Source organism: Balaenoptera borealis (assembly GCF_965194805.1).
Source record: "Balaenoptera borealis genome assembly, chromosome: 3".
Classification (NCBI taxonomy): Eukaryota; Metazoa; Chordata; class Mammalia; order Artiodactyla; family Balaenopteridae; genus Balaenoptera; species Balaenoptera borealis.
The window spans coordinates 152,952,412-152,977,292 of NC_138866.1; the positions used below are offsets into that span (position 1 = coordinate 152,952,412).

At 57.5% G+C, this 24,881-nt stretch overlaps 1 protein-coding gene across 4 annotated transcripts in view; it reads right to left on the reverse strand.

Annotated features, from left to right (window-relative positions):
* The window catches only part of KLF13 (KLF transcription factor 13), a 46,294-nt gene that overhangs the window by 15,943 nt on the left and 5,470 nt on the right, over positions 1-24,881 (reverse strand). The window contains exon 2 of one of the 4 annotated variants that reach the window (XM_082387708.1): positions 21,667-22,012. The exons of the other annotated variants lie outside the window; for them this stretch is intronic. Coding sequence (XP_082243834.1) covers positions 21,762-22,012 — 251 coding nt within the window. The 3' untranslated portion in view covers positions 21,667-21,761. Of the gene's footprint in view, positions 1-21,666; positions 22,013-24,881 lie in introns of those variants that run through there. 4 annotated transcript variants of the gene reach the window in all.

Here is a 24,881-nt window from a genome sequence, read left to right on the forward strand (position 1 = left end):
GCCGGGCGGCTCTCTCCTGAGAGGCTGGCCTGTCTGCAAGGACTGGGCGCCCAGAGGCAGCACCCTCAAAACCAGAGCCCGGCACCCCGCCTCCAGGCCCGGCACCTACACCTGGCCTGTTCCAGGTGCCAAGAAGCAGGCCCTGTTTCCCTCAGGGAAAAGAGTCACGAGGCTCAAACAAAACAGAGCCAAACAATGGACTTTTCAGAGTTGACTTCATAAAGCAAATAAATCAGAATAAAAATGAATAAGCCATTATACTATAGTCTAAAATTCCTTTGGTTTTTGAGGGAGCTGATGCAAAACAAACCCTCCGTCACTGACCTACTTTTGCTACAACAGTTGAAGATGCAGAAGACCTACCCCAGACACCCAGGAAAGAGCCCAGGAAAGCTCCCGGGCCCCACCCTCAGCAGCCCAGGTCACCAGACCCACCAATGCCCCGCTAGCCTCGGCCACTTGGAGCAGTTTACACCCAACTTTGTTTGCGGAGAGCAGACGCTGGAGCAGCAGGCTGGAGGCCTTGCCCTGCAGCAAAGCCGGGTGCTGTTCCGTGCTTCCAGGGCTGCACACACGGCGCAGGGGGGCCACCCACCGCCCCACCGCCCAGCCCTCTCCCCACCTGAAGAGGTCCACGCTGCCCACTCTCGGGGGCCTTCCAGATCAGGGGACAAAGGCCGGCCCCTCCCATGTCACAGGCCTGGCTAGGGCCTGCCCTTCTCCTCACATCCTGCCTGGCCCTCCACCTGTCCCTATGCCCTCCTCCGGCCCAGCCTGGAGCAGGTGTCCAAGGGAGCTGACCCTGGGGACACGGGCCAGGAAGGAAAGCAGAAGCCATTCTGAAATCCCCACCCCTGCAGTGCCCCCAGAAACCTCAGGGCTGGAGTGACCCCTTCCTCTACAGGTCCGCAGGGGACCAATGCCTAGGGAGGGCCAGTGAAAGCTGCCCCCTTCCCCCGGGACCCCGAAATGGTGCTCCTTGGAGTCGCCCCCAAGGTCACTGGAACCAGGTTTCACGTGTTGGGTGGGGCGGGTGAGCATGGAGCCGGCCGGCTGTCTCTCTGATGTTCTCGCAAACCACAGGCAGGGGTCCACTTACACGCAGTTCCATTCCCACGGGCCAACCAGGAACACAGACCACTGAGCGGCTGAGCCCCACTGTCCTGTGCACGTGGGAGATGCACGTGCTGCAGAGGTGTAACTGCAGGAAGGACGCTCGGTTACCTTGGGTGATCTAGGGAAGACGGGACTCACACACGTCCTTTCTGAATTCCTATAGTTTTCTACTGCACTGCTTTTTGCAGTCAGAAAGAATGCAATACATCAGTGACGTATACATACATGTCCATACATATCTATATACGTATACAGGTATTACAGACTTCTGTTACAGAATAACAGTCCCACCAAACTCCAGCTCAGCTGACTGGGCCTGCTTCCATGGAAGCCAGCACCCCTGGCCTCTGCTGAGGGAGCAGCGCTCATTTACACGCACGGGCGCACATGCCTGCAAAGGTCAAGAGGACCACATAGCAGGAATTTCAGAAAGGTGTTTTCCCTGCGCTTGCTAAGGGTTACAAAACACACTGGAAAATTTCCGTTCCCAAGGTCCCCTTTCAAACAGCAATAATAAAATACCAATGGTTTCTGCCAGCAGGTGGCCAGCAGCCACTCCAGAAAAGGGCTCTGGAGTCTGGCTCTGTGTCTCTGTGTGTGTCACACACACACACACACACACACACACACACACACACACGACTGACTCACAACCCCATGTTTCCCCTAAAGGGAAATGCAGGGAGAGGCATATCGGCTCCCACCCCAAAAGCTTCCAGATCCCGGACTGCTACCCACAAGGGACTTTCTCCAAGTGATTGAATGCCCTGAGTGACTCGTGAGCTGAACCCAAAGAACAGACGCAGACGTTTCCACTTCTTTCCTCTCTGTTTGATTGTCACATCACTAACTGCCTCCAAAGAGAAGTTGCGAGCATCTTCCCCCGAGCTGAGAGGAGCAACTCGGTCAAGGCCCCGGCCCCCCTGCCTGCAGTCTTGGGGGGAGCATCCCCTGCCTGGACATCTGTGATCTGCTGCACACTAGCCCTGGCAGCTGCTGACAGCCTGGGACAGACATTTCAGGGCTTTCAGGCTATCTCATCAGAGATTTTCTCAAACACCCCAGAAAGGCAAGGACATGAGTTTGGAATCCAAAATTAAAGATCCAGGTTTATTTACTTGATAAAAATGTTCTTCACATGAGGCTGATCAAAAGCAAAGGGAACTCGTATCCAAAATATATAAAGAACTCTTAAATCTCAACAATAAGTGAACATTTGATTGTAACAATGAACAAAAGATCCAAACTCAACTGAAGAAGATGTATAGATGGCAAACACCATGTAAAAAGCGCTCAATATCATTTGCCATCAAGGAAATGCAAGTAAAACCACGAAATGGCACTACACACAAGTGAGAACGGCTAAAATCCAAAAAACTGACTGTGCTAAACGCTGGTGGAGTAGCTGGAACTCTCATTTGCTGCTGGTGACAATGCAATGTGGGACAGTCATTTTATACGACGGTTTGACAGTTTCTCATGAAGTTAAAACACAGACTCACTAGACAAGGCAGCAATTCCACTCCTAGGCATTCGCCACGGGAAAGACCCTTTTATTCACAATCGGCCAACACTGGAAGTCAGCATTCTCTGCAGGTGACTGGATGAACACGAGCTGCATCCACACAATGGAGCACAATTCAACCATAAAAAGAAAGGAACCACTGATTCATGCACACACAAACGGATGCATCTTAAATGCCTCTTGCTAAGTCGAAAAAGCTAGACCCCAAAATCTATACCTTGTATGACTATGCATATGACCTTCTGCCAAAGGTAAAACTAAGGACAGAACACGCACCAGGGGTTCTAGGGGTTGAAGGACTGGGAAGTGGTTGACCACACAGGGGCATTTTTAGGGCGATGAAACTGTTGTGCCTGGTGCTGGGATGGTGGATACCAGACTCTCTGCATTTGTCAAAACCCATAGACTGTACTTCACCATGAATGCGCTTGTACATTTGCAAATGTTTAGTCTGTAAAGGCGGCTGGGGATCCCAGGATGGAAGGCAGACTGGGACAGCAGACTCTGGCCCTATTACAAACACATGGCATGGCCTCTGGGGGTGGTGGGTTGGGCAGGGACAAGGAGCCGACAGGAGGAACTGCACTTGAACAAAGCTCTAGCTTCTCACGAGACAATCCAGGGTAGACAATCCCCGAAATGCTTCACAAGTATGCTGAGGCTGAACAAACAGGTGAACGCACGGTGGGTGGTGGGAGCCTGTGTCTTGCTGTTGGAGAGGGTGGTTATAGCTGAACCAGGGGGAGGCCAGTGAGCCCTTCCTGGGGGGTTGCCCTGGAGTCTGAGACGTCATGAACTCATGAGACGGTGTGAACCCATGCGTAGACCCAAGTGCACACAGAGGGATAAATGAGTAACGGTATAAAGGCTAGGACTCATCCATGTTTCCTGGCTCTGTCCACCGGGAAGGGCTAGAAGCAGCAACCCCCTGGGAGCAAGGAGCACCACAGCACCCAGATCTTGGTTTCTAAATACCACTTTCCAGTAAAAGGAAACAGGGATCTGTGGAGAAATGGCTCATCCTAGGACTAGAGCGGGAAACACACAAGACGAGCCTGAAGCAGCTTGTGAGGCCAGAAAGTGAGGAAGTGCACAGAAGCCAACATGAGGGGGGCAGGTCCAAGGGACACAGGAGCTAACCTGACCCAATCCCTGCCCAAGGCTGGAACGTTTGAGCAACAAAATAAATATCAGCAGTAAGTCACGTGGGTACCACTCTCCTACTGATATGAAGTGATGAGAAGAGCACTTCACCTCTGTGGTAGCTTCCCCCCAAAGCCATAAACCCAGTCTCACCCCAAGACAAACACCAGACAAATGTAAATTGAGGGACATTCTACACAATCCCTGGCTACCATCCCTCACAACTGTCAAGGTCAGGGGAAACAAGGAAAGTCTGGGAACCTGTCCCAGCCAAGAGAAGCCTAAAGAGAGCTGACAGCTATAGTTCAAATAGTGAATTACAGAAAACCCATTGCACTCACATTTTGTGATCACGACAGCAGTGACCATGTGGCTTATTTCTGAGCAATAAGTCAATACTTCTTAGATACTGCAAAGGGCTAGTACAGTGCCACTTGGGTAAAAAAGTAAATGCTGGTGAAAGTAAGTGATTTCTGAGGTTCCTCGGAAGTGTTAGCACTGGCTCACACAGTGGCCACCTTTGCCAGCCAGACACTTCCCTGCTCAACACTTGCCCATTCCAAGGACAAACGTGTAGGAGCTGCCTGGTGACTGTGGCAGAAACAGCTAAGTGCCCACTGGCCCAGCACCCACTGTCTGGGTCTTCTTTTTCTTTTTGTTTTGTTTTTTTTGTACTTTAGAGTCTTCTCTTTCCAGACAACACGAGTTTAGCTTTTGCAGCAGCAATGCACCAGGTTAAAATGCTTCCTGCCCGACTCCCTTGCAGCTATGATGGGCCTTGAAAACTGATTCTGGCCAATGAGTTCTGGATGAACTACTAGGTGCATTTTCACGATAGAGGGGGCTGTATCCACTCTGCTTTTCATGCTTGCTCAGGGCACGTCCTCCCCACCCGGAGTGAGTTCCAACGTTGCAGGACCAGCAGAGTCATGCGATCACCACCCTCTGGGGCAGCCCTCTCCTCTCCCCACACAGCTGCCTTCTTGTTTGCCCTGAGAAGACTGCTGGCTGGGGCTCTGGCTGTCCTTCCTGGATAACATCTCTAGACAAAAACAAAACGAGGGCCCTGGCTGGCGGGCTAGACAACGCAGCCCGAGGCAGCAGTGGCGCCTGTGACGGGAAGGGGCTTTCCCTCCCAGGGCTGTGGCAGATACACCCCCAGGCAGCTCCCAGCTTCTGGGTAGCCCTCCAAGTCACCACTGACCATCAGACATCTGAGAAGAGCCTCTGACATGGGCGGGCGGGCCAGAGCGCCAAACAGGCCAGCGGAAAAAAGCAGCCCAGGGGATGCAGAGGGGCGGAGATGAAACTTCCAGAGCTGTCATTCATGCTCAGAGGTAAGATATGGTGTCTGTGAAGCAAGAACAGGATGCTCCTTAAAGAGAGGAGACCCAGAAACTGAGTCTGAAAGCAAGGACACAGCAGGGGGATACGGCAGAGACTCAAATCTCAGCTCAGGGTTGCAAGAGAACACTGAGAAAGTCTCATAAAAAATGAGCTAAAGACAAATAAATGGATGACAAGAGAGCAAAGGTAAGAAGATGGAAGGATCCAGGTAAAGGAGCCCAGAGAGCCCGAGAACACAGAGGTGGGCCATCATCCAGGGCGGGCAACGAGGCCACGTTCAGGACCGGAACCTGGGCCAGGCAGCTCTGATTGAGACCGCGCCCACAGTTCCAAGGAGAGAGGAGCACATCAGGTACCCATGTCAGGAGTCAGGTGGCCTTGTCCTGGGAGCTACCTGCTCCCCGCGACGCGGCTCTGACGGTGGGTGGGCGCAGGGGCAGGCGGGGGACCCTCCCCACTCCCCAGCTCCGTGGTCACCGGTGGGGAGTGTGTGTGGCGTGCTTCGGGCTTCGACTGGCTTTATTCCACGTTACTCGGCGCTACTCTAGCCTGAAACACGTAAGACTTTGGTTTCCGAATGGGGGCGCTCTGACACGTTAGGGGGTGTCCGGCATCCCCTGAGGGAACGGAAGGCGGCGGGGCTGGGGGGTGCTGCTCGCAGGCTCTGCTCTCTTGTCCAGCAGGCCTGGCCCGGAGGCCACACTGCTCGCTGGACCTTACCCCTCCCCCGGTCCCTGAGGCCCGCTCGCCACGCCCCAGGCTGGGCTTTGGTCAGTGGCTCCGGGCCCGCCCTCTTGAGGTCAGGGTGGTGGCCTGCAGGCCGGGCTGGGGCCCTGGGCACTGGGCAGGGAGCGGGCCTGGCTGAGCCAAGAGCCATGTTGGACCCCAGACTCTCCACGTCTCCTTGGCCCTGGAGGCTGGGGAGTTGCAGCCTCCAGGGGTCCGAGAGCCAGGCAGGGCCATGGGGGAGTGGGAGCGTTCCCAGAACAGCCTGGCTTCTGTTTAAAAGGAGAAACAGAAGAGTCCTCCTTCTCTTCCTCACGTCCGTGCCCCAAGGGTGTAGGGTCCCCGCTGAGAGGGCCTGGGGGTCCCCGTGGCAGGCCCCGGGCCGCCCCCACTCCCAGCCAGATGGCTGTGGGAACTCTGGCCACAGACACCGCCGCCCCCCTTCCTGGCGCTATTCTTGGTGTGTGTCTCCCTTTGGGGGGAGGACGAGGGTGGAAATGATCAGAAGCTAAAATTAGCAAACGGCAAACAATTGAGGCCAGGAATCTGAGGTCGGCTGAGGATAACGATTTGTTTTCTGTGGCCCTGAGGTGGTTTGAGCAATAAAGGGAATTGAAAATGAAAACAAATCTGGAAGCTGCCCAACCCCTGCCGAGACCAGGCCAGACACGGGGCAGCTCGGGGTGGGCCAGCCAGATGGCAGGGCCTCTGCCCAGCAGGGCCCCCCTCCTCCCTCCCACGGGGACTTCCTGCTGCCGCCCTTCGAGCGGGCCTTCTCCCCCACGGCCTTGGTGACTTCCCTGGCACTGGCCTGGCTGACTTCTTCTCCCGTGGAGGCGGGGGGCATGGGGGCGGGCGTGGGCGGCAGACCTCAGCAGTTGTAAACCCCCGTGGCTGTGCCGTGAAGCCAGGCCTCCGAGCTCCTGCCTAGTTCCACGGGGACTCGCCTTTTCACCTGACCCAGTAAAACTGGGGACAGACCAGGAAATCAGGCCCAACGAGGGTCTGCGACACGCCAGGTCACACGGCGGGAGGGTGGGTGGGCGGGGGCAGGCAGAGGCCCTGAGCACACAGGGCGTGGCTAGGAGGCGGGCGCTTTGACTCCCGACCGCCCCCAGGGGGGCCGGCTGCACGGTGGCCGCAGATGGACAAGGGGAGGGCAGCCGGCCTCATCGGTACTAGGCGGTCAGGGAGCTGCACTTCCCTAGAGGTCACACCCAACGGTCCTGGGACCTGGAAGCAACATCCCCCTTCACTTCTAAAGGCACTTGGCTTGGCCCGTCGATGCACAGCCTTTGCTAAAGCCCGCAGGGGCCTGGAACGCAGAGGCCACGGGGAGGCCCTGGCCCCGAGGATGGGTCTTCGTCCCTAAGACACAGCGGCTGCCGGAGACCCTTCCACGGGGCCAGCCCAGGGCCAGGAGCTGGAGCCACTGTATGTGACTCCACTGTCACACATGCACTCATCTCAGTCACCGAAGCTGCCGCAGGGCGCGTGCCAGCCCATACCTAGACAGGAGGGCCCAGACCCACACTCCCCCGGGGGTGCCGGCCAAGGCTGCATTTACATTTCCAGAAGTGCTGACCAGGGCCTGGCCGGCCACCGCCCTGGCCACCAGAGCCATGTGTTCAGAGCAGGGAGCCAGGGGGGCTTGAGGGGTGGAATCGGAGTCCAGGGAGAGAGTCCCCAGCGGACGCCAGCGCTGAGGGGAGATAGAAAGCTCTGGGCGTGGCCTGAGCCCCAGAGATGAGCAAAGCTTCTGCGGCCGCCTTCCCAGGGCCAGGAGACAGTGGCGTCTGAGGCCAAACCACACGCCCTCCAGCCCTGAGGGCAGGGAGATGGGGTGTACGACAGGGCAGTCTGAGCGTCCTGGGGTGAAGAGTGGGTCTGGGGCCTTCCCAGTCAGCCAAGTCCTGCAAAGCCCTTTGTCGACATAAAATATATATATACACAATGTGAGAGCTCCGAATTAAGTTGTATTTGGGGCAAAATGAAGACTGCAGCCCTGGAGACCGTTTCAGACAGCTCTGAGAAACTGCTCCGAGGAGGGGAGGGGAGGGGAGGGGAGGAGCTAAGATATATAGGAATTTTGCAACAAAGAGCAGGTAACTGGGAATGTCAAAAAATTTTTGTTAAATAAAGAAAACCAGATATCTCAAGTTAAGGAATTTAGCGCTTTTCTATGTGTAGGAAGATGCTGGGCTCACTGAAATCATTCCTTTGATATGCACCTCAGCTATCTGGGGCCTGCATTTTCACATCCTGAGTTTCCTCAGGGCTCATGGCAGGGAGTGGCTGCAGTCTGATGGCTGCTAGATGGCAGGTATTCTTTTCAGCCCTGAGTTTTCTCAGGGCTCACCAGCTCACGCTGGAGGGCTGCAATCATTGGTGACTGTGACATCCTTTGTTTATTGATATGGCAGGAAATATTCCATTTATAAATATTCCATTCCATTTATAAATATTCCATTTATCACCTTGGACACCTAAGAACACCCTTCCTGCCAGGATGCCGGCTGGGTGCTCTCACACATTGCTGGTAGTGTCAGACTCATTCTTCCTTTCTAGAAGGCAATTTGCCCCTAAATGCACATTCCCTTGCTGGCTCCCAGGACAATCACAAGGACAAGCCCAACCTGGGTGACAGAAGAGCAAGTCACAGGAGGTGTCACAGCTCCTCAACCCAGGGCCCGGTTAGGACACCAGGGACGAACAGATGAGGACGCACTGGGCAACCATGAAAGGCCAGGTCCAAGAGCCAGTAGGCACTTTGGAGATGTGACCATGACAGAACGTTACAGTGAGTGGGAAAGGGCCAAACGTAAAATGACCGTGTGGGACGATCCCACGTTTTATTGTTAAAATAGAGGCTGACCTGTTAACGTAGTAACTCGTGGGATTAAAGTTATTGTTTTTCGTCCTTGTTAAGTTTTCTCTTAATACTTTCCTGTCTCCCAAATCCTCTTTCACGAACATGCTTGACTTTTTTAATCAGAAATAAAAACAAATGCAACGCACTGAAATTGCAGTCTTCCAGTAAAGTCAACTTCTTACGAGAAACAGGAACACTCTCACATCGAACCTGGTCCCAGAGCACCAAGAGCGAGTCATAACATGGGTGGAGCACACATTTTCCAACTGTTGATGGGACCCAACTCAGAAGCTGCCATCCGGTCCAGGGATGGTGGATTTGGGTCATCTGAAAAGGCATGTCATTGCCGGGGACACTATGCAGCTCTCCGCGTGGCTGTCCACCCTCCTGGTGTCCTTAGTCTTGCCATCACTATCGTGTTCTTGCAGAAAGGTCCTCAAAGCTGGGCTCCTCACAAGTTCAAAACTGCTGCAGCCCCACCAGCACCCTGGCTTCTGGCCCGGCTGCAGGGCATCTCAGAACCTGGTGGGCCTCGCCTCTCGCACTGGCCCGGGCCACCCAAGGCCCTCCTGGAAGGCTGTCCCCACACCAAAGCCACCCTGTGGACCCCCTGAAGTCAGCCAGGAGGCTTCTTTACACGCCCAACTGCTTTCTCTAAACACGAGTGGGTGAAGACAGGACCTAAGGGGGGCACCCTGCCTGAAACCTCACACACGTCCCCCGAGACCTGTAATGAGATGAAGCTCACAGACGTCCCCACGCCACTGAGGACAGCTGTCCACGTGTGGAGGAGCCTGGGCCACCTATGGGACGACCCTCCCCCACGCCAGGCTTCCTGGGTCCCCATGCCCACTCCCCGCTGTGACTCAGGCAGACCCTTCCCCTCCGGCCTACAACTTGCATACCGGCTTCAAAACAAAGGCCACAGGCCAGACCGCTCTGAAAGCTCGGGGACTCTGGGACCCTCCGAAGGGCCTCACACAGTAGAGAAGAGCCACACCGTCCAGAGGAATGGCCACAACTTCTGTGACGGCTTCTCCCAGGACTTGGTGGCTTCGGCAACTCTCCTAGTGCTTCTGGTTCAGCCAAGGACACACGGCTGACTGCTGATTCTGCCGTCTGGCTTTATGGAATTCTAGGGACGCTCGACCTTGTCTGCTTTAGTTAATTCACACCCAACCTCACACTGGCTGGAGAGGCGCCGGAAGCTGTGACCCCAGCGAGCCCCACAGGCCCAAGAGAGGGTCGGGAAGCAGCCTGGAGGGACTGAAGCCCCCTCCTGCCACCCGCACTTCTGACTCCCATCCTCCCGGTGGGCCCCCATCTCCTCCTCAGCCACCTGGTGGGCACCCCCGCAGGCTCACGCGGCAAGAGGCCAGGGCAAGCCTCAGAGCAGAGGTGGCCAACCAGGGCTGACAGGCTGACACCGGCCAGGCCCAGAGACCGGGGTCCAGGGCTGGGCAAACACAAGGCAAGCACGCCCGAAATCCCCGGCCCCCTGGACGACAGCCGCTCAACCGACCGGAGGGCTACTCCTCCCGCCGCAGCCCCATGGGCACACACTTCCCACAGGGGCCGGGCAGGAGCTGCTCTGGGAACAACGGAGTGCCCGGGTCAGGACCGCGGGCGGGTGCCTGGAGAGCTCGGGGCAGCAGCACTTCCATGGGTCCCGGGACGCCCCCGGCGGAATGACAGTCGCACACTGTGATGCTCCAAAGCCCCTGTGGGTGGGTGGTAGGCCCCCACTCCTCCCCACAGCTGCACTTCAGTTCTAGACAGAACGCAGGCCTCCACAAACAGCCCACGGCGGCCACCACGGCTGCAAAGCAGAGCCCAAGGCGTGGAGGCTGGCGAGCAGTCATGTCTGGGCAGGTGGCTGTGCGGCTGTGACCTCGCGGCCAGGCTCGGGCGCCCGGAGGGCTTCTGGGGCTGAACACCGGTGAACTGTCCCCCAAGGGTAAAGGACAGGGCCAAGCAACTGCTCTGGGAGGTACAACTGGGTGCCACATAACCTCTCTTTTTTGAGCTTTTCTAAAATTTCCCAAATCATTTGCAGTTAACATATCATTTTCAATAAGAACATGTGTGCACGTGTGCCATGCGTGGCCCTCCTCCTCCCAGAGAGCACGAGGGCTGGGCTGACACAGCCAAACCCTTGGGTTCTGCTGTCACTTTAGCGCAAAACCAAGTCGGAGGGGGTAGCAGAGGCCACCAGCCACTCCAGTGTGCTTCGCCGAATCCTCTTCTCTTCCCTCCCGTGGGCAGCCTGACATCCTGCCAAGCCCTGTGCGCTGTTCACTTTCCTCACCAGCAGAGAAACCCAGGGTTTGGGTCTTGCCTTCAGAAGTAGACAAGGGGCGCCCAGCAAGAGGAGGAGGAAGCCATCAGAGCTGAGGCTGACCGCGGGGAGCCGTCAGGAAAGCCCGGCTGCAAGCACTCGAGCATGAGGAGGGCTGCTGGAAACACACCTTCCCTCCTCCTGGGCGGGGGCTGTGCATTCCCCCAAAGATGCCCATGGAGGGGAGGGGCACACATGCAGTCCTGAGGCCCAGAAGCCGGGGGACACGAAGAGCACCGTGACACCCACTTCTCCTTTCTTCTTCTGGCCTCCTGAGTCATGCCGCTCCGCCCCTGCCCCCCTTCTCTCCCCTCCCTTGGTGCCCCCAGCCAGACCCTGCTGGTAAGGAGCCTGCACAGGACTCCCCTTCCCACCATCCCTCACGACCCCTGGATGCCCACACTCTGGGCCTGGCTCTCATCACCAAGGCAACACCCCTCCAGCCCAGACCTGCCTCCGGAGGGGCCCCTCTGACTTGCCCTTTGCACACCACCCCGCCCCCCCGGCCCCAGTGGCTGGGCGGTGCCTCTCTGCTCCCACACCCCCCAGAGTCCACCCCCAAGCCCTCCTCCCTTACAGGAACTTACAGGAACCTGGCTCATAGCTTTGGAAAGACCCCCCCTTCCCCTCTCCCCACCCACAAGCACCAAGAATGGCGCTTCCCAAACCTCCGCCAGCCCAGGGTGGCCTCAGCACAGGAGCCTTCTCCTCGGGAGCCTTGGTGCTGCCAGAGGAGCTCTGGGGGGATGCCTGTGATGCTGGGGAGACACTGAGCCCCAGCTCCGTGCCTCCCTGAGCGGTTTCTTATCCCCTGAGCACTCCTACCTCCTGAGTGTGGCCCCGTCACAGACCTGGCCCACCACAGCCCTGGCTGAAGGCCAACAGGCAGGCAGGGCCCCTGTGCACCCCCCCCAAGCCCCTCTCCTGATGGCCACCCAACCCACTGCTCCCGTCCGATGGCAGGGGCTGTGGCGCAGTGGGTGGGGAAGCCGGCGCCACAGGGCCACCAGCCCACCCATGGACTGACCACATGGGCCGACGACCGGGGGCCCGGGCCAGCCTTGTCTGCAAACTGAAAGGCTCGGAGAACAGGTGATGCTTTCATTTCTTCTTCAGTTGAAGGTGATGCCTTTGAAAGAGGAGGCGTGGAAGTTAGCCGCTGTGACAATGTGGGTATCACCTCATGGGAGCCCCTCCCTAGAGCAGAGGCTGGGGTGAGGGTGGCAGGGCTTGCCCCTGGCCTGGAAGCCCCCGAGGCCGAGAGGCCGAGGTCCAGGTACGAAGAGGGAGAAGGAAGAGGTGGCAGTGGGGCTCCAGCAGGACCGGGCCCAGGGAGATGAGTGGAGCCAGGCTGCAGCTGGGGACGGTGGCCCAGGGATGACTGAATGTGGATGGTGGCACGGGGAGGAGTCCTGAGCACGTCCGTCTTACTTCTCACCAAGGGGATGGGGACCAGCCCGGGAGGAAAGGCAGCTGGTGCTAAGGAGGCGCACGGAGCTGAGAGAGAGAGAGAGAGAGAGAGGGAGTGTGTGTGTGTGTGTGTGTGTGTGTGGTGGCGGGGTGGGGTGGAGAGATCAGGAAAAGGAAGAGGATACTTTCTGCAACCACAGATGGGTGATCTTCCCAGAAGCAGTGGAGCCCAGATCATCGACCTGGTGTCCTGTGTAGGACGGGTTCCCGTGGAGACAGACAGGCTGGAGGCTCACTCGGGTGCCAGGCGGCTGGGGCCTTTGCCAGGACTGGGGCTCGTGGGCACACTCGGGTGCTCGGGACGCACGAGAAAAGCCTGTCCTCCGACGCCCTTCCCCTAGAACTGGGATCAGAGTCGGGGACCACAGACTTCACCCACGGGGTAGGAGAGGCGACGAGCCAGTGGGGGCTGAGGCCCACCCAGGAGGGCTCCCAGTCATACATGGGAAGGTGTGGATAAAACATGGAGACCTGCCACCAGCCAGCTGAGCGGGCGCCCTGGGTCAGCGGTCTCCTGTGTTGGGAGGCGCCAACCCGCACCTGCTGCGGGGACTCAGCTCGGCCTCACGGCAGCGACATCCACAGGCCAGGAGGGTGCTGCCCAGCGGGGACATCAGGCCTCCCACTGTCGCCGGTGAAGGGGCCAGGGCAGCAGGAGCAGCTCAGCTCTCCGCCTTTCGAGACCCCACCCACTCCTCACCCTCACTCAGTGCCTCCTTTCACCCCAGGGTGCCCTCAACACACGCTGTGCACAGGGCCCCACAGTGGTGGTGGGGGGGGTGTTCGGGGAGGGGTGCAGGCCTCCCAGGCCCAGGGCAGCTCACAGGGACAGGGTTGCATGGCGCTGGCCTTGCAGCACCAAGTCCTCTAGGGACAGAAATGCCAGCCACAGGCAGGGTCTCGGTGGCACTCAGGGGACAGTGAAGAACCACCCCACCGCCCCCCGCCCCGGCACTGTCCAGGCACCCCACAAACACAGCTGCACACGTGGGTCCGTGTGGGCCACTGACCAGGCCAGCCCCCAGCCCCGGCCCTGTCACCTTGACCCGCAGCCCTTCTCTCCCCTCGACAGCCCAGTGCTCCTGGGCCGGGCTGCAGCGGGGCCCGGGACCCCACTGCCCGAGAGCGTGTGACCTCACGTGCCTCCTGGCCGGCCCACTCTGCCCCTCAGTGTGGCCCGGGTCCCATCACTGCCTCCTCGACCACAAGCCTGAGAAAGGCCCGAGAGGAAGCACCTGCCCCAGACCACAGGCCCCAACTCCCCGGCCTGGCCCCAAGCTTCGGGGCACCCAGCCTACGGCCTCGGGGGCTGGACCTCGGCCCGCCATGTAGAGGCAGGACCCTGCCCCAGCCTTGGGGTGGCCGGCACTACCCTCCAGGAGCACAGAGGGGCCCTGGCCACAGCCCCTCCCGCCCCACCCCTGCTGGCCATCCTTCCCGCTCCTTACTGCCCTGGAAACCACTGAGATGTGCTGACAGAAAGGTTCTACTGCTTTTAGGGAAAAAAATCTGTAAGCCTCAGAACCAGGACTCATTCTGCACATTCTTAGGACAGATCCTGTGACCCTGGCGTTTGGCCTCAGGGAGGAGTGTTGAAGGACAGCCCAGGCCTCCCGGAGCTCTCCCTTCTCACCGGTGGAAACAGGGCCCTCAGCCCAGCTCCCGAGCAGGGGGTGACCCCCCATGAGCCAGGCCCACATCGGTGGGGCAGGGGCAGGCCACCCCAAATACCGAGCGCCCGGCTGCGGCCCGTTCCCAGCCTGCTCCCAGCACCCCAGCTGGACTTACAGGACACGTCTGCGCTACGGCCCTGGCCTGAAAATGGGGGCGAGGGCAGTGATGAAGACGCTCAGGAAACCACTCTGCTGACCCCCAGTCCTGGGGCAGGAGTTGGGGGGTGGACCAGATGTCAGGACAAACCGGCGTCCCCGTGTGCACAGGAGGCGGGGGCGCGAGGCCTGCCTCTGGGGCAGGACTGACAGGCTCCGACCACGAAGGCACCAGGCACAGCAGGCAGGGAGGGGCCCCTGAGGGACAACTCTGCCCCCAAGGAAGATGGAAAAGCAGACACCTCCCCACACGATCCAGGAACCAGGACCAAGAGACACCAGTCCTGGCCTGGGAGCCAAGGCACCCTCGGGCCATCCGCCCCAGGCTTTGCGAGACTCCATCCTCCACGGGGTCAGCAGGGGCCACCGCTGGAGCCTGCAAACCAGAGAGCATCCCAAGACCTGGCTGGCCAGCTCTTAACAGCTCTGGGCCACGTGAGCAAAAAACCCTCCCTGGTCATTTCCTGTGCTTGGAAATCATACCCTAACACATGAATCCCGGTCGGCATCACTGTGGCCCAGGGTGCTACCGGCACAGGTGGGCACACGCCGAGGGCAGAAGCGCCTTCCCACTGTGGTCCCCACACAAGGCTGGACCCCACTCGCGCCTCCTTGCCTTCCCAAGCAGGTGAGCATCCTGAGGGCAGGGGTGGGGAGGGGCTCAGGTGTCGCTGGGTGTGGCAGAGCAGGGTGAGGCCTTGCAGGTACAAAGCTACAGGAGTGCTGGGTACGCCAGGCTCAGGGGCCTCTCCACACCGAGGGCCTGGTCACTCCAGCCCACACGAGCAGGGGAGGGACGCAGGTCCTCGGCACCGTCCTCCGTTCGAGCAAACCCCTGGAACAGCCCCTGCCCCACTGGGGCACTCACAAATGTCCTCTGAAACGAGATGCCAGGACAGAGGAAGGACAGCCACACTGGTGCCCAGGTGTCACCTCAGGATACAGGCCCTCAGCTCTCATACTCCTTCAACGTTGTCCCCTCAGACCACACAGGAAGCATCTTGATGCCAAACGCACTTATGCGAGGGTGAAAACCTAGCAGGAAAGGGGCACGAACTGTGTGGTTCCACAGCTGAAAAGCCAGCCTCAAGAGTGCTTTCGTGCTTCCCTCTAGGAAACAATTCTCGTATCTGAAAACATAAAACCGTGGCCCAAAAGAGAGAGAAGAAAGGGGGAAAAAATCCGCAGATGGCCCTAAGCTCCTGAGAGCAATTACCCCTGCAAACAAGAGGCGGGATGCTGCTGAGACCAGCAGCCCAGGAAGCCGTCAAACAGCGACTGTCAGTCCTGAGCGGGATCCCCTGGCCGCGGAGACAGGTGCTCTCTACCTTAAGGGGCCGCTTCCACTGCAAACAAGATCTCTAGCCTTCCAACTGAAGAGGCTGCCAGTCACGAAAGCCATCAAGGAGCTGGGGCCTCCCCGAGGTGGGCACCTCTCCCAACGACGGCCGGCTTCTGGAAGCCCCACCCAGAGCGCCCCATCCATCCGGGTGGAGTCATCTGGCAGGAATGACATAGCCACTCATCACCATGAGACGGTAGAGACCAGTGATGCCCAGCAGAGAGGAGGTGGAGGGCGCCACCCCTGCTTCTACCCCAGGCCGCAGGCACACCCAGAGCTGTTCTGGGGACGGAGACCTGGGTTGTCACCTCAAGGTTCCAGTTCAGGGACTTCCCTGGTGGTGCAGTGGTTAAGAATCCTCCTGCCAACGCAGGGGACACAAGTTCGAGCCCTGGTCTGGGAAGATCCCACATGCCGCGGAGCAACTAAGTCCCACAAGCTGTGCGCCACAACAACTGAACCTGCGCTCTAGAGCCCACAAGCCACAACTACTGAGGCCCACACGCCTAGAGCCCATGCTCCACACCAAGAGAAGCCACTACAATGAGAAGCCCGCACGCTGCAATGAAGAGTAGCCCCTGCTTGCCGCAACTACAGAAAGCCCACGCGCAACAACGAAAACCCAACGCAGCCAAAAATTAATTATTTAGAAAAAAAAAAAGGTTCCAGTTCGGCGGCTTCTGTCTTTAAAAGAGTGTGGCCAGGGCCGAGCAGCTGGTACCTGGTAACAAATGAGGCTCACCTGCATGGGCACCACTCCCTAGCCTAAGCACAGCCTTTGGGCAGCGGGTTTCCACAGCAACAGGACTTGGGAGCCACGCTGTCTGCACTGCCTTTCTGTGGCCCAGGACGGACCGGCACTTGACAGGTGGGAGCTGAGGCTGGGACACAGCTCACCCACATGCAGAGCCACAGGGCAGCTCCAGGAGGCCCTGAGACATGAGCTGGCACCTGCTTCAAAAAAGTGGTTCTGAATCATCTGTTTCTTTCCAAAAGAGAAGTCAGCAGAACTGTCTGTCCATTCAGGTACCCATAAGCAACACTGCAGTGGGTGAAATTCTGCTCCCACAGGTTAAACACAGACACACACACCACACACACTCATATACACACATGCACACAACACACACTACATATACACACATACACCCCCTACACACACCCCCCACACACAAACACACACCTCCCAATGGGTGCCTTGCACACACTCTCAGAGGACAGAGGTCAGCATGCCCAACCTGCTTCACAGCTGAGAAGCTGGAGCCAGACTCCATCTGTTCTCCCACCAAGGCCAGGCGTCCTCAGCAATACTGCACTTTGCCTCTGTTTAAATGACTATGCACAATCAGACAAAAAGACCTTTCTCTGATAAAAACAAAACACTGAGAGGCCCCTGACCAAGGTTACTAAGACACAGCACACGTGGAGTCAAGCTTCCGTGAGCCCGGGACGAGAAGCAGCAACAGCACGGGACTCCAAGTCCAAAGTCCAGATGGTCAGGACTTACAAAGGGCACAGGGCACCGGGCACCGGGCACCAGACAGAACCCCTGACACCCTGCCCCTGGTGACCCCAACAGACCCCTCCGCAGGGAGCTGCTTCCCACGCAGCTACACGCGTGGGGTCGACAGGGAGGCCGGAGTGGGGGCCCATGGGGCAGCCATGTCTGTGCCGAGGGTAGGGAGCCAAGGGGCCTGCACACCCACCGTGAAGACGGGCCCCTGGACACAAACCTGCCGTGCCTCTGCAGACGGCCTCCTGGGTCGGCTCCACTCATGATAAAATCGGTGAGGTCAGCTTTCTCGTAGACTCACCTGGCACCTCCTCGACGGGGGCAGGCGCCTCTGCAGGAGCTAATTCACAGGTGGATGGAGCAGGGCAGCCCAAGGCAGCCCCAGGTAAAGGGCAAGGCCTGCCGCTGAGTCTCACCCACAGAGAGGGGCCCCCGTCCTGGCCCGGACCCTCTCAGGCACTCCCACTGAGATGGGACATCCAGCCTAGCCACCTACGAGAGCAGTTAGGGCTTAACATCAAACACCAAAGTGTCATCTTGTACCAAGGTGTAAACTAGTTCATACCTTGGCCTCCCAGGAGAACTTGGCATCTGGTGGGGAGAGCGTGGCTTGGGCTCAGACAGACTTCTGGACGCTTGTTACGGGGCTCTGAACATCCTGAGATGAGAGAGGCACCTCCCGAAAACTCTCGATGGAGTGTCATCAACCTCCAAGTCAACACAATCCTGGGGCAGTGTTTACGCGAGCACTCCCGGGCCGCGACCCTGCCAGCGCCCCGGCCTGCGACCGTGCCAGCTGTCAGCAGTGGGGGCCCTTTGTGCCACCCCCGCCCTGCCATGCCAGGGCCTCTCCACAGTTTAAAAGAAAATGCCCATGAATCACTGCAAGAAACATGCCTCCTGTAAAGGGAATATAAATGTTTATTAAGAAATTCTAGGAACCAGGTCAGGCATCTTGGTATCTTAGTCACTCCAGCTAATTAAAGAAAAAAAAAAAATCAAAATAGAAGCCCATCCTAGAAACATGAGACAACGAGAGCTTCTCTTGCCACAAGTACTTTGAGCCCCGGCTCAGCCGGTTGCCAAGGGGACCCAGTGTTTACCTCTCCCTCTGCTGTGTGGGAGGATGCTGACCTACCAGGAACAGCTAGGCCACTGCCTCTAACACCCCACAGGAAGGGCCGCCAGGGTGTCCCCAGGGGCCCAGAGGACAGAGGAGGAAGCCACAGCCCCACCCCAGACCTCTGCCGGTTGGTCTCCAGGGCTGAGCCAGGCCACAGAACAAAGGAGAGGTGTCTCCAGGTCTCCCCAGCCTCCTGGGACCTGCTCCCCAGCACACCGACCCTCCCCTGTCCCGAGGACTGGAAACCCCTGAGGGCAGATTAAAAATGTGCTTAGAGCCCAGGTGTGAGGAGAGGAGGAGGGAGGGGGGTGGAGGGAGAAGGGGAGGAGGAGGAGGAAGGAAAGGAGGAGGGGGAGGAGGGGCAGGGAGGAGGAAATGTGAGGACCAGGCTGCACCCTCCGCTGGGCAGCCACAGAGCTCAGCTCAGGTCCGTCGGGCCAGCCACAGCCAGACCCCCATGCCAGGCTGCTGGCCCCGATCGAGGGCAGAATGGCCCCAGAACAAGTACCCCACCGGGGCCCGGGAATTCACAACCTCCAGCTCGACTCCAGGGTGCCCGCTCCACCCTAAGGCCAGCGCTGCCCCTATAGCCTCAGCTGGACACACACTGCGCCTTCCTCCTGCTCCTGCAGGGCAAGCCTCGGCATGACAACCCCCCTGCGTGCTGCAGCAGGAGCCACCTGGCCAGAGGCCTCCCGACGGGCTTCCTTCCACAGAAACAACTGTCCTGAGCTTTGGTACGCATGCTCGCACACACACACGTGCACACACGTGTCTGCCTCCCGAGGCCCCGTGCAGTGCTGAACACGTGACGGGAGGAGCTGAATATGGGAAGGAGTTAAAACACTTGGTTCAAGAGTCAGGGAGACGATCAGGGAAAGGGAGAGAAAGGGTGACATTTTCCAAAGGCTAAAGTGAGTGAACTTAAGACTGATGCAACCTGTCCAAAGCAGGATGCTAGCATGTAACACCCAGCCCAGTATCAGGGAAGGACAGCTTCAAATCAGCACCTGTAAGAAGCCAAAGCTGAATTTCCTGTAAACCCCAGAGGCCTGACAGTAACTTAGGGCAACCACCCTGATCGCCAACACAACAGCATGAGGCCTATGCTGTGAACGCTCAGGGCCCCACCTCGAAGAGGGCTCGGAGAAAATGCTAAAAGACATTTCATCATTGTAAAAGATGGCATCCTGCGAAGGCCCTCAGACTCTCCTGGGGGAATATCCCCGGTGCCTTAGGCCAAGCAACAAGGCAACTTTATTTTTTAAAATTTTTTGGCTGTGCCGCACAGCATGCGGGATCTTAGTTCTTCAACCAGGGACCGAACCCATGCCCCCTACAATGGAAGTGCAGAGCCCTAACCACTGGACTGCCAGGGAATTCCCAAGGCAACTTTAGAAAACAGGATTTGCCATGCAAGCCGCCCAGAGAGAGCACTCTGGAAAAGACAAGGAAACCTGGGGGACCACCCTTGGCACCCAGGGCTGCAGGAGCTGGAGTCCCTGGGGGCCTCCTAACACCACAACGCCTGTGCTAAGTGACAAAAATGGCAACTGATGAACAAACACGGGGAAATCCTTCCAGAGTGGGACTCGGGTGAGACCTCAGTGATGGGTGGAGGGGACCTGTGGATGGCGTCTACACCGCCTGAGTCCCGCCGCCCTGCCGTGCTCACTCAGCATGCCCAGTGGGAGAGGACCACCCACGACCAGTGGGCAAACCAGAGTGGCCGGTTGGGGATGGAGGACAATGGGCAGAAGTTAGGGAAGCACGTGGGGCTCCTAAGTAGCCAGACTGCCCATCACTCAGTGACAGTATTAGTGGCAACGACGTGACTCATTCACACTCACTGTCCCTCCTCCAGTGAAAACCTGTGAGGTTTGTTGCTGATAAGAGAGCACCCACGGTGCTAACCCCGCCCCTCCCAGACCCTCTCCCTGATCTCAGACTTGGTTTTGAGCAACTCAGCCAGCCAAAGGCCCAGGCAAAACACCACTCCCCACCAAGGACACGCCTGGGCCCCTGGGCCCCGCTCCGCCCCTCCTAGTGGGCTGAGTGCTGAGGCTTGTGTGCGCCTTTTCTGGTTCCTCTCTTTCCCAACACTTTCTTGCAAAAACCTCTATTCTTGATCTGCCATTAACTTTAGCTTCTTCCTCTGTCCCCCAAACAAGTTCTTTATCCTTTTTTTTTTTTTTATTAGTGAGCATTTATACAATAAAAGAGAGTTAAAAACAAGTGAAAAGCTCAGAGAAGGAATTTACAGGAGGAGGAAATTCCTGTACTGCTCCCACTGGAGGAGAATGACCTCGGGTCAACTTAACCCAAGGGCATGAGGAGCCCCATACCGGGCCCCAGGTCCCTGCCAGGCTGCCCAGCCGGCACCCTGCTGGGGCCCCGCCCCGGGTGGGGTCAGGAAGCCCCCTGAGCTCCTGAGCCCGCTTCACCCTCTTCCACACCTGAGCTTCCTTCCCACTGGCCACGTCTGCAGGACAAAGGCCTGCGCCAGAAGCCCCTTCCGAGGCAGGAGCCTGACACAGGCAGAGCCACTCGCTCTCTGGTGAGTGACTGCCAACTTGCAAAGCTCTCACACGACGCGCCCTGGGCTCTGGCTCCAGGAGACAGGCCTGGGCCCTGTGCTCGGGGACCACGGGGTCGCCCATCTGTGCAGGCAGGCCACGCCCCTGTGACAGCAGCGCAGGGACATTTAAACTGAGGCATCAAGTCTCAGCACTTTTCCGAACAGGTCACCTTGGGACAGGCTGGCCAGTGGCCACAGAGTGCGGCCAAGTTCCTGGTGAGCAAGTGTTTTTTGCGTGATGAACTTCAAAAAAGGAGAACAATAAACAGATCCCCCACCTCCGCCCCCCGCACACACACCACAGTAAAAACCTGGAGCGTGCCCTGTGCTGTGCGTTCAGAACGATGTCAGCGCAGACGCCGCACTGGGCCAGGCCGCCCGCACCACGCACACGAGGCCCGTGGCGAACGGGGAGGATGCCCCAGCCCACCCGGGTTGGCAGGGGACCGGGAGCAGGTGGAGGACACGGCAGAGCCCAGCCACCAGAGGAGCGAGGGGACGCAGCCTCCTCACTGCAGGACCTCTACGCTGGGGGGGAGGGTGGGCCCCTATGTGTAAAACTGACCATGGAACTGGGAGTCATGGGTTCCACAGAAACACGCTCCAGCCTTGGATGCTCAGGTCAGCCACAACAGACAGGGTAGTGTGTGTGTGTGTGTGTGTGTGTGTGTGTGTGTGTGTGTGTGTGTGTGTGTGTGTGTGTGTGTGTGTGTGTGTGTGTGTGTGTGTGTGTGTGTGTGTGTGTGTGTGTGTGTGTGTGTGTGTGTGTGTGTGTGTGTGTGTGTGTGTCAGCCAAGTGGCAGAACTCGGGGTTGGGTGAGGAGTCCTTCTGTCCTATGTTAAGTACCTCGTGTCAAATCACTGCCTGCAGGGTAAAAAGTCAGAGTTCCAGCCTCCATTGTATTGGCCCAGGGCAGCGGCCAAGGCCTTCTGAGCCCAGCGCTCAGCTCTGGGGGCCTCTGTCCCCACTGCCCCATCCCAGTCACACTGCAGCAGCTGCTTCTGACCCGCCAGGCTGGGCGAACACTCAGAAGTTTGTTCCCATCTTGACGGGACATTTGACTTCTCAAGAAAATAATCCCATTTGGGGCTGTGAAAGGAAAGGAAAACAGGCTCAGGTGTGTGGACTTAGATCCATATTTGGGTTTTTTCTGGAAAGCATATTGAGACCCACCAGGACATTAAGTGTGTCACCGGCTGCAGGCCCCACCCGCCCAGGCCTGGGAGACAGGTCACCAGTAGGCACAGAGCCGAGGTGTGGGTGGGCTGACCGAGAAGAACATGCCCACGAACACCTCCTGAGCTGCTACAAATACCATCTGGAAACATCTGATTCAACGTAAAATCAGGGGATCTGGTTTGTTTGGGGGAAGGAGCTCCTAAGACTCTCTTGAGCTGCCCTTTTACTTTAAAAAGACTTGCAACAACAAACCTGAAAAACCCAGCACCTGTCCAGTCAAGGACACTGGAGGATGAACAGAAGCCTGGCAGGTGGACTGGGCAGAAGGGGCTGAATAAAGGTGAGCAGACGGCGCCCCAGCACGGTACCTGGCTCCACGAAGGACCAGCAGCGCCCTGGCCCTCTGGAAAGCCACGGTCTCAGAGTGTCACTTATTGTCAAGAAGAGAACAGCCCTGTACAGCGGAGGAGCCTGGCAGGCTCCCCTTCACCCACGATCCAGCACTGTGGTGCACAGAGGGCCCAGCATCACCTGCGTTGTAGTTTTGACCGAAGATTGTTTAAAGTGGATCTAATCGTGAGGAAACAAGACCAATGCAGATTGTGGGATCGTCCTACAAGACAACTGGCTTGGATCCCTAAAATGCCAATGCACCAAAGACCAAAAGATGGGGGGGGGGGCACACTAGTGTCCCTTAGTGTCAGATTGAGGGACACTAAAGAATTAGGACAACCAAATGCAATGTGTGATTAACCGCATCCCGGCTCCTGTATGGGCCACCTGGGAGGGTCACTAGGGAAACTGAGTATGGACTGTATGTTAGACAATGTGGAACATTTAGAGAGATGAGAGGCAGGGGAGAGAGAAAACATAATATTTAGGGAGAGAAAGTGGGAAAGAGGGAAGAAAGGATTTTCTAAAAGTGTGACAGAATATTAACTAATGACTCGAGAAGAAGAGTATTTGAATGTTCATCGTACAATCCCCCTTTACGTTTCAGAAGTAATGAGAATTTTTGGGGGAAACGGTGTGCGAGGGGCACTTGGGCTTCTAACAACCTGAGGCCCTGCTCATCCACCGTCCCCTGGAACCCGGTCGGGATGGGCACACCCACACCCCAAAGCGGGGAGGCTCCACCCTCATCTGTTGTGCAACCTCTAGCATATTTCTTAACCCGTCTAACCCTGAGTGTCCTTATCTAAAAACTAGTAATAATTACAGTGCCTGTTCCATAGGGTCCTTGTGAAGATGAAACAGCGTACTGGAAAGTACTGCAAATTGAAGGCCCAGCCCCTGGCAAGCCGCGTGGATGTGCAGGACACAGCATGAGCACTGAGTGCATCATTCTATAAGTTTTTATTTTAAAAACTATTTTCACTGCCTTCTTAGAGCACAAACCAGACACACCTTAACAGTGCCCTGAGAGCTCCAGATCTCTGTTGGGAAGGTCAGGTGTCACAGAGCGCAGGCCCCAGGGACGGCAGGGAGGACCTCACAGCCTCTGCAGATGCCCTGGGTCTGCTCTAGTGCTGTGGGGTTTTGTGGGGTTTCTCAAGTTATATATTTAAACACACATGTGTGCGTGTGAATAACCCTTTGGTTTGCTTCCTCCCTTGCTTTTAGCACCAGCAACGTATCTCACCCTTGCCCTTTTGATATGCCACGTCTAGGAATCAAACAACCACCGGGATTCAGAGTCAAGTCAGAGCAGACAGGTCCTGAGAGCATGTGGGCCGCCACGAGTGGACTCAGCGGCACCTTCTCTGAAGGGGCAGGGCCCCCAACCCTGTTGGTTCCCCCAACCCTGTTGGTTTGAAGAGGCTTGAAGCCACACACACAGGGCCTCTGGCTAAGTGAAGCGTGGTCCTATCAGGTGCTCACACAGGAGGGAGGGCCTCAAATCTGCTTTCAGCCAGGGGAGGGGGGAGCAAATGGCATCACATCGGTGCCCCCCAACCCCCGCCCAGTGCAGGCCGTGCCAGGAGGCCCCCGGGGGCACACCTCACTGCGGCAGGGGCTGCGGGCTACCGGGTAAACTGAGTCAGGATGGTAGGACAGCCGATCGTGAGGGATGCGAGAGTAACAATGGTTTTGTTGAGTTTGTTTCAAATGTTCTCAATATGACGCTTTCACGTGTACAAAAGGAGAACTGGGAGAAGTTAAAAAAAAAAAAGTCAGCCAGAGACACAGCAGGAACCTTAACACTGGGGAGACCAAGATCTGTCAACCTGTTTCCTTTCAAAACATAATGTGTCCTTTAAGTCAACATAGTAGGTAGCTCTACCACACATTTAAATGCTGCCTATGCCCCCGTCACTACCACCACCAGGTCTCAATCCCACACGAATGCCAGCTGGACACCGAGACACACACCAGAGTCTACTGCTGCACGGCTTCTAACAGCAAACAAACAAGAAAAGCAGCGCAGCTGTGCTTCCAGCAGGTAAGAGACTAGGTAAGTGACAGTACAGCCACACAGCCGCACCCTGGAGTACTATGCAGCCAGGAAAAAGAACGAAGCTGCCTCACTGAGCAAACACACAGGACAAAAGCCTCGGTGGAATGTGTTTGGTGGGTCCTACATGTGTGTTTTAAAATCACCTACTCCGTGAATGCACGTGCTTGCGTGTATACAGAAAAATCCATGAAAAGGGTCTGGAAAGGGACGTACCAGTAAAGGGCAACAGTGGTTAGCTGGGGGAGGAGAGGGTTGCACATTCTGTCTACACGCTTCTGCACTCTTTGAAGAGTTTCACAACTTGGCCCACTGGCAGCCTGG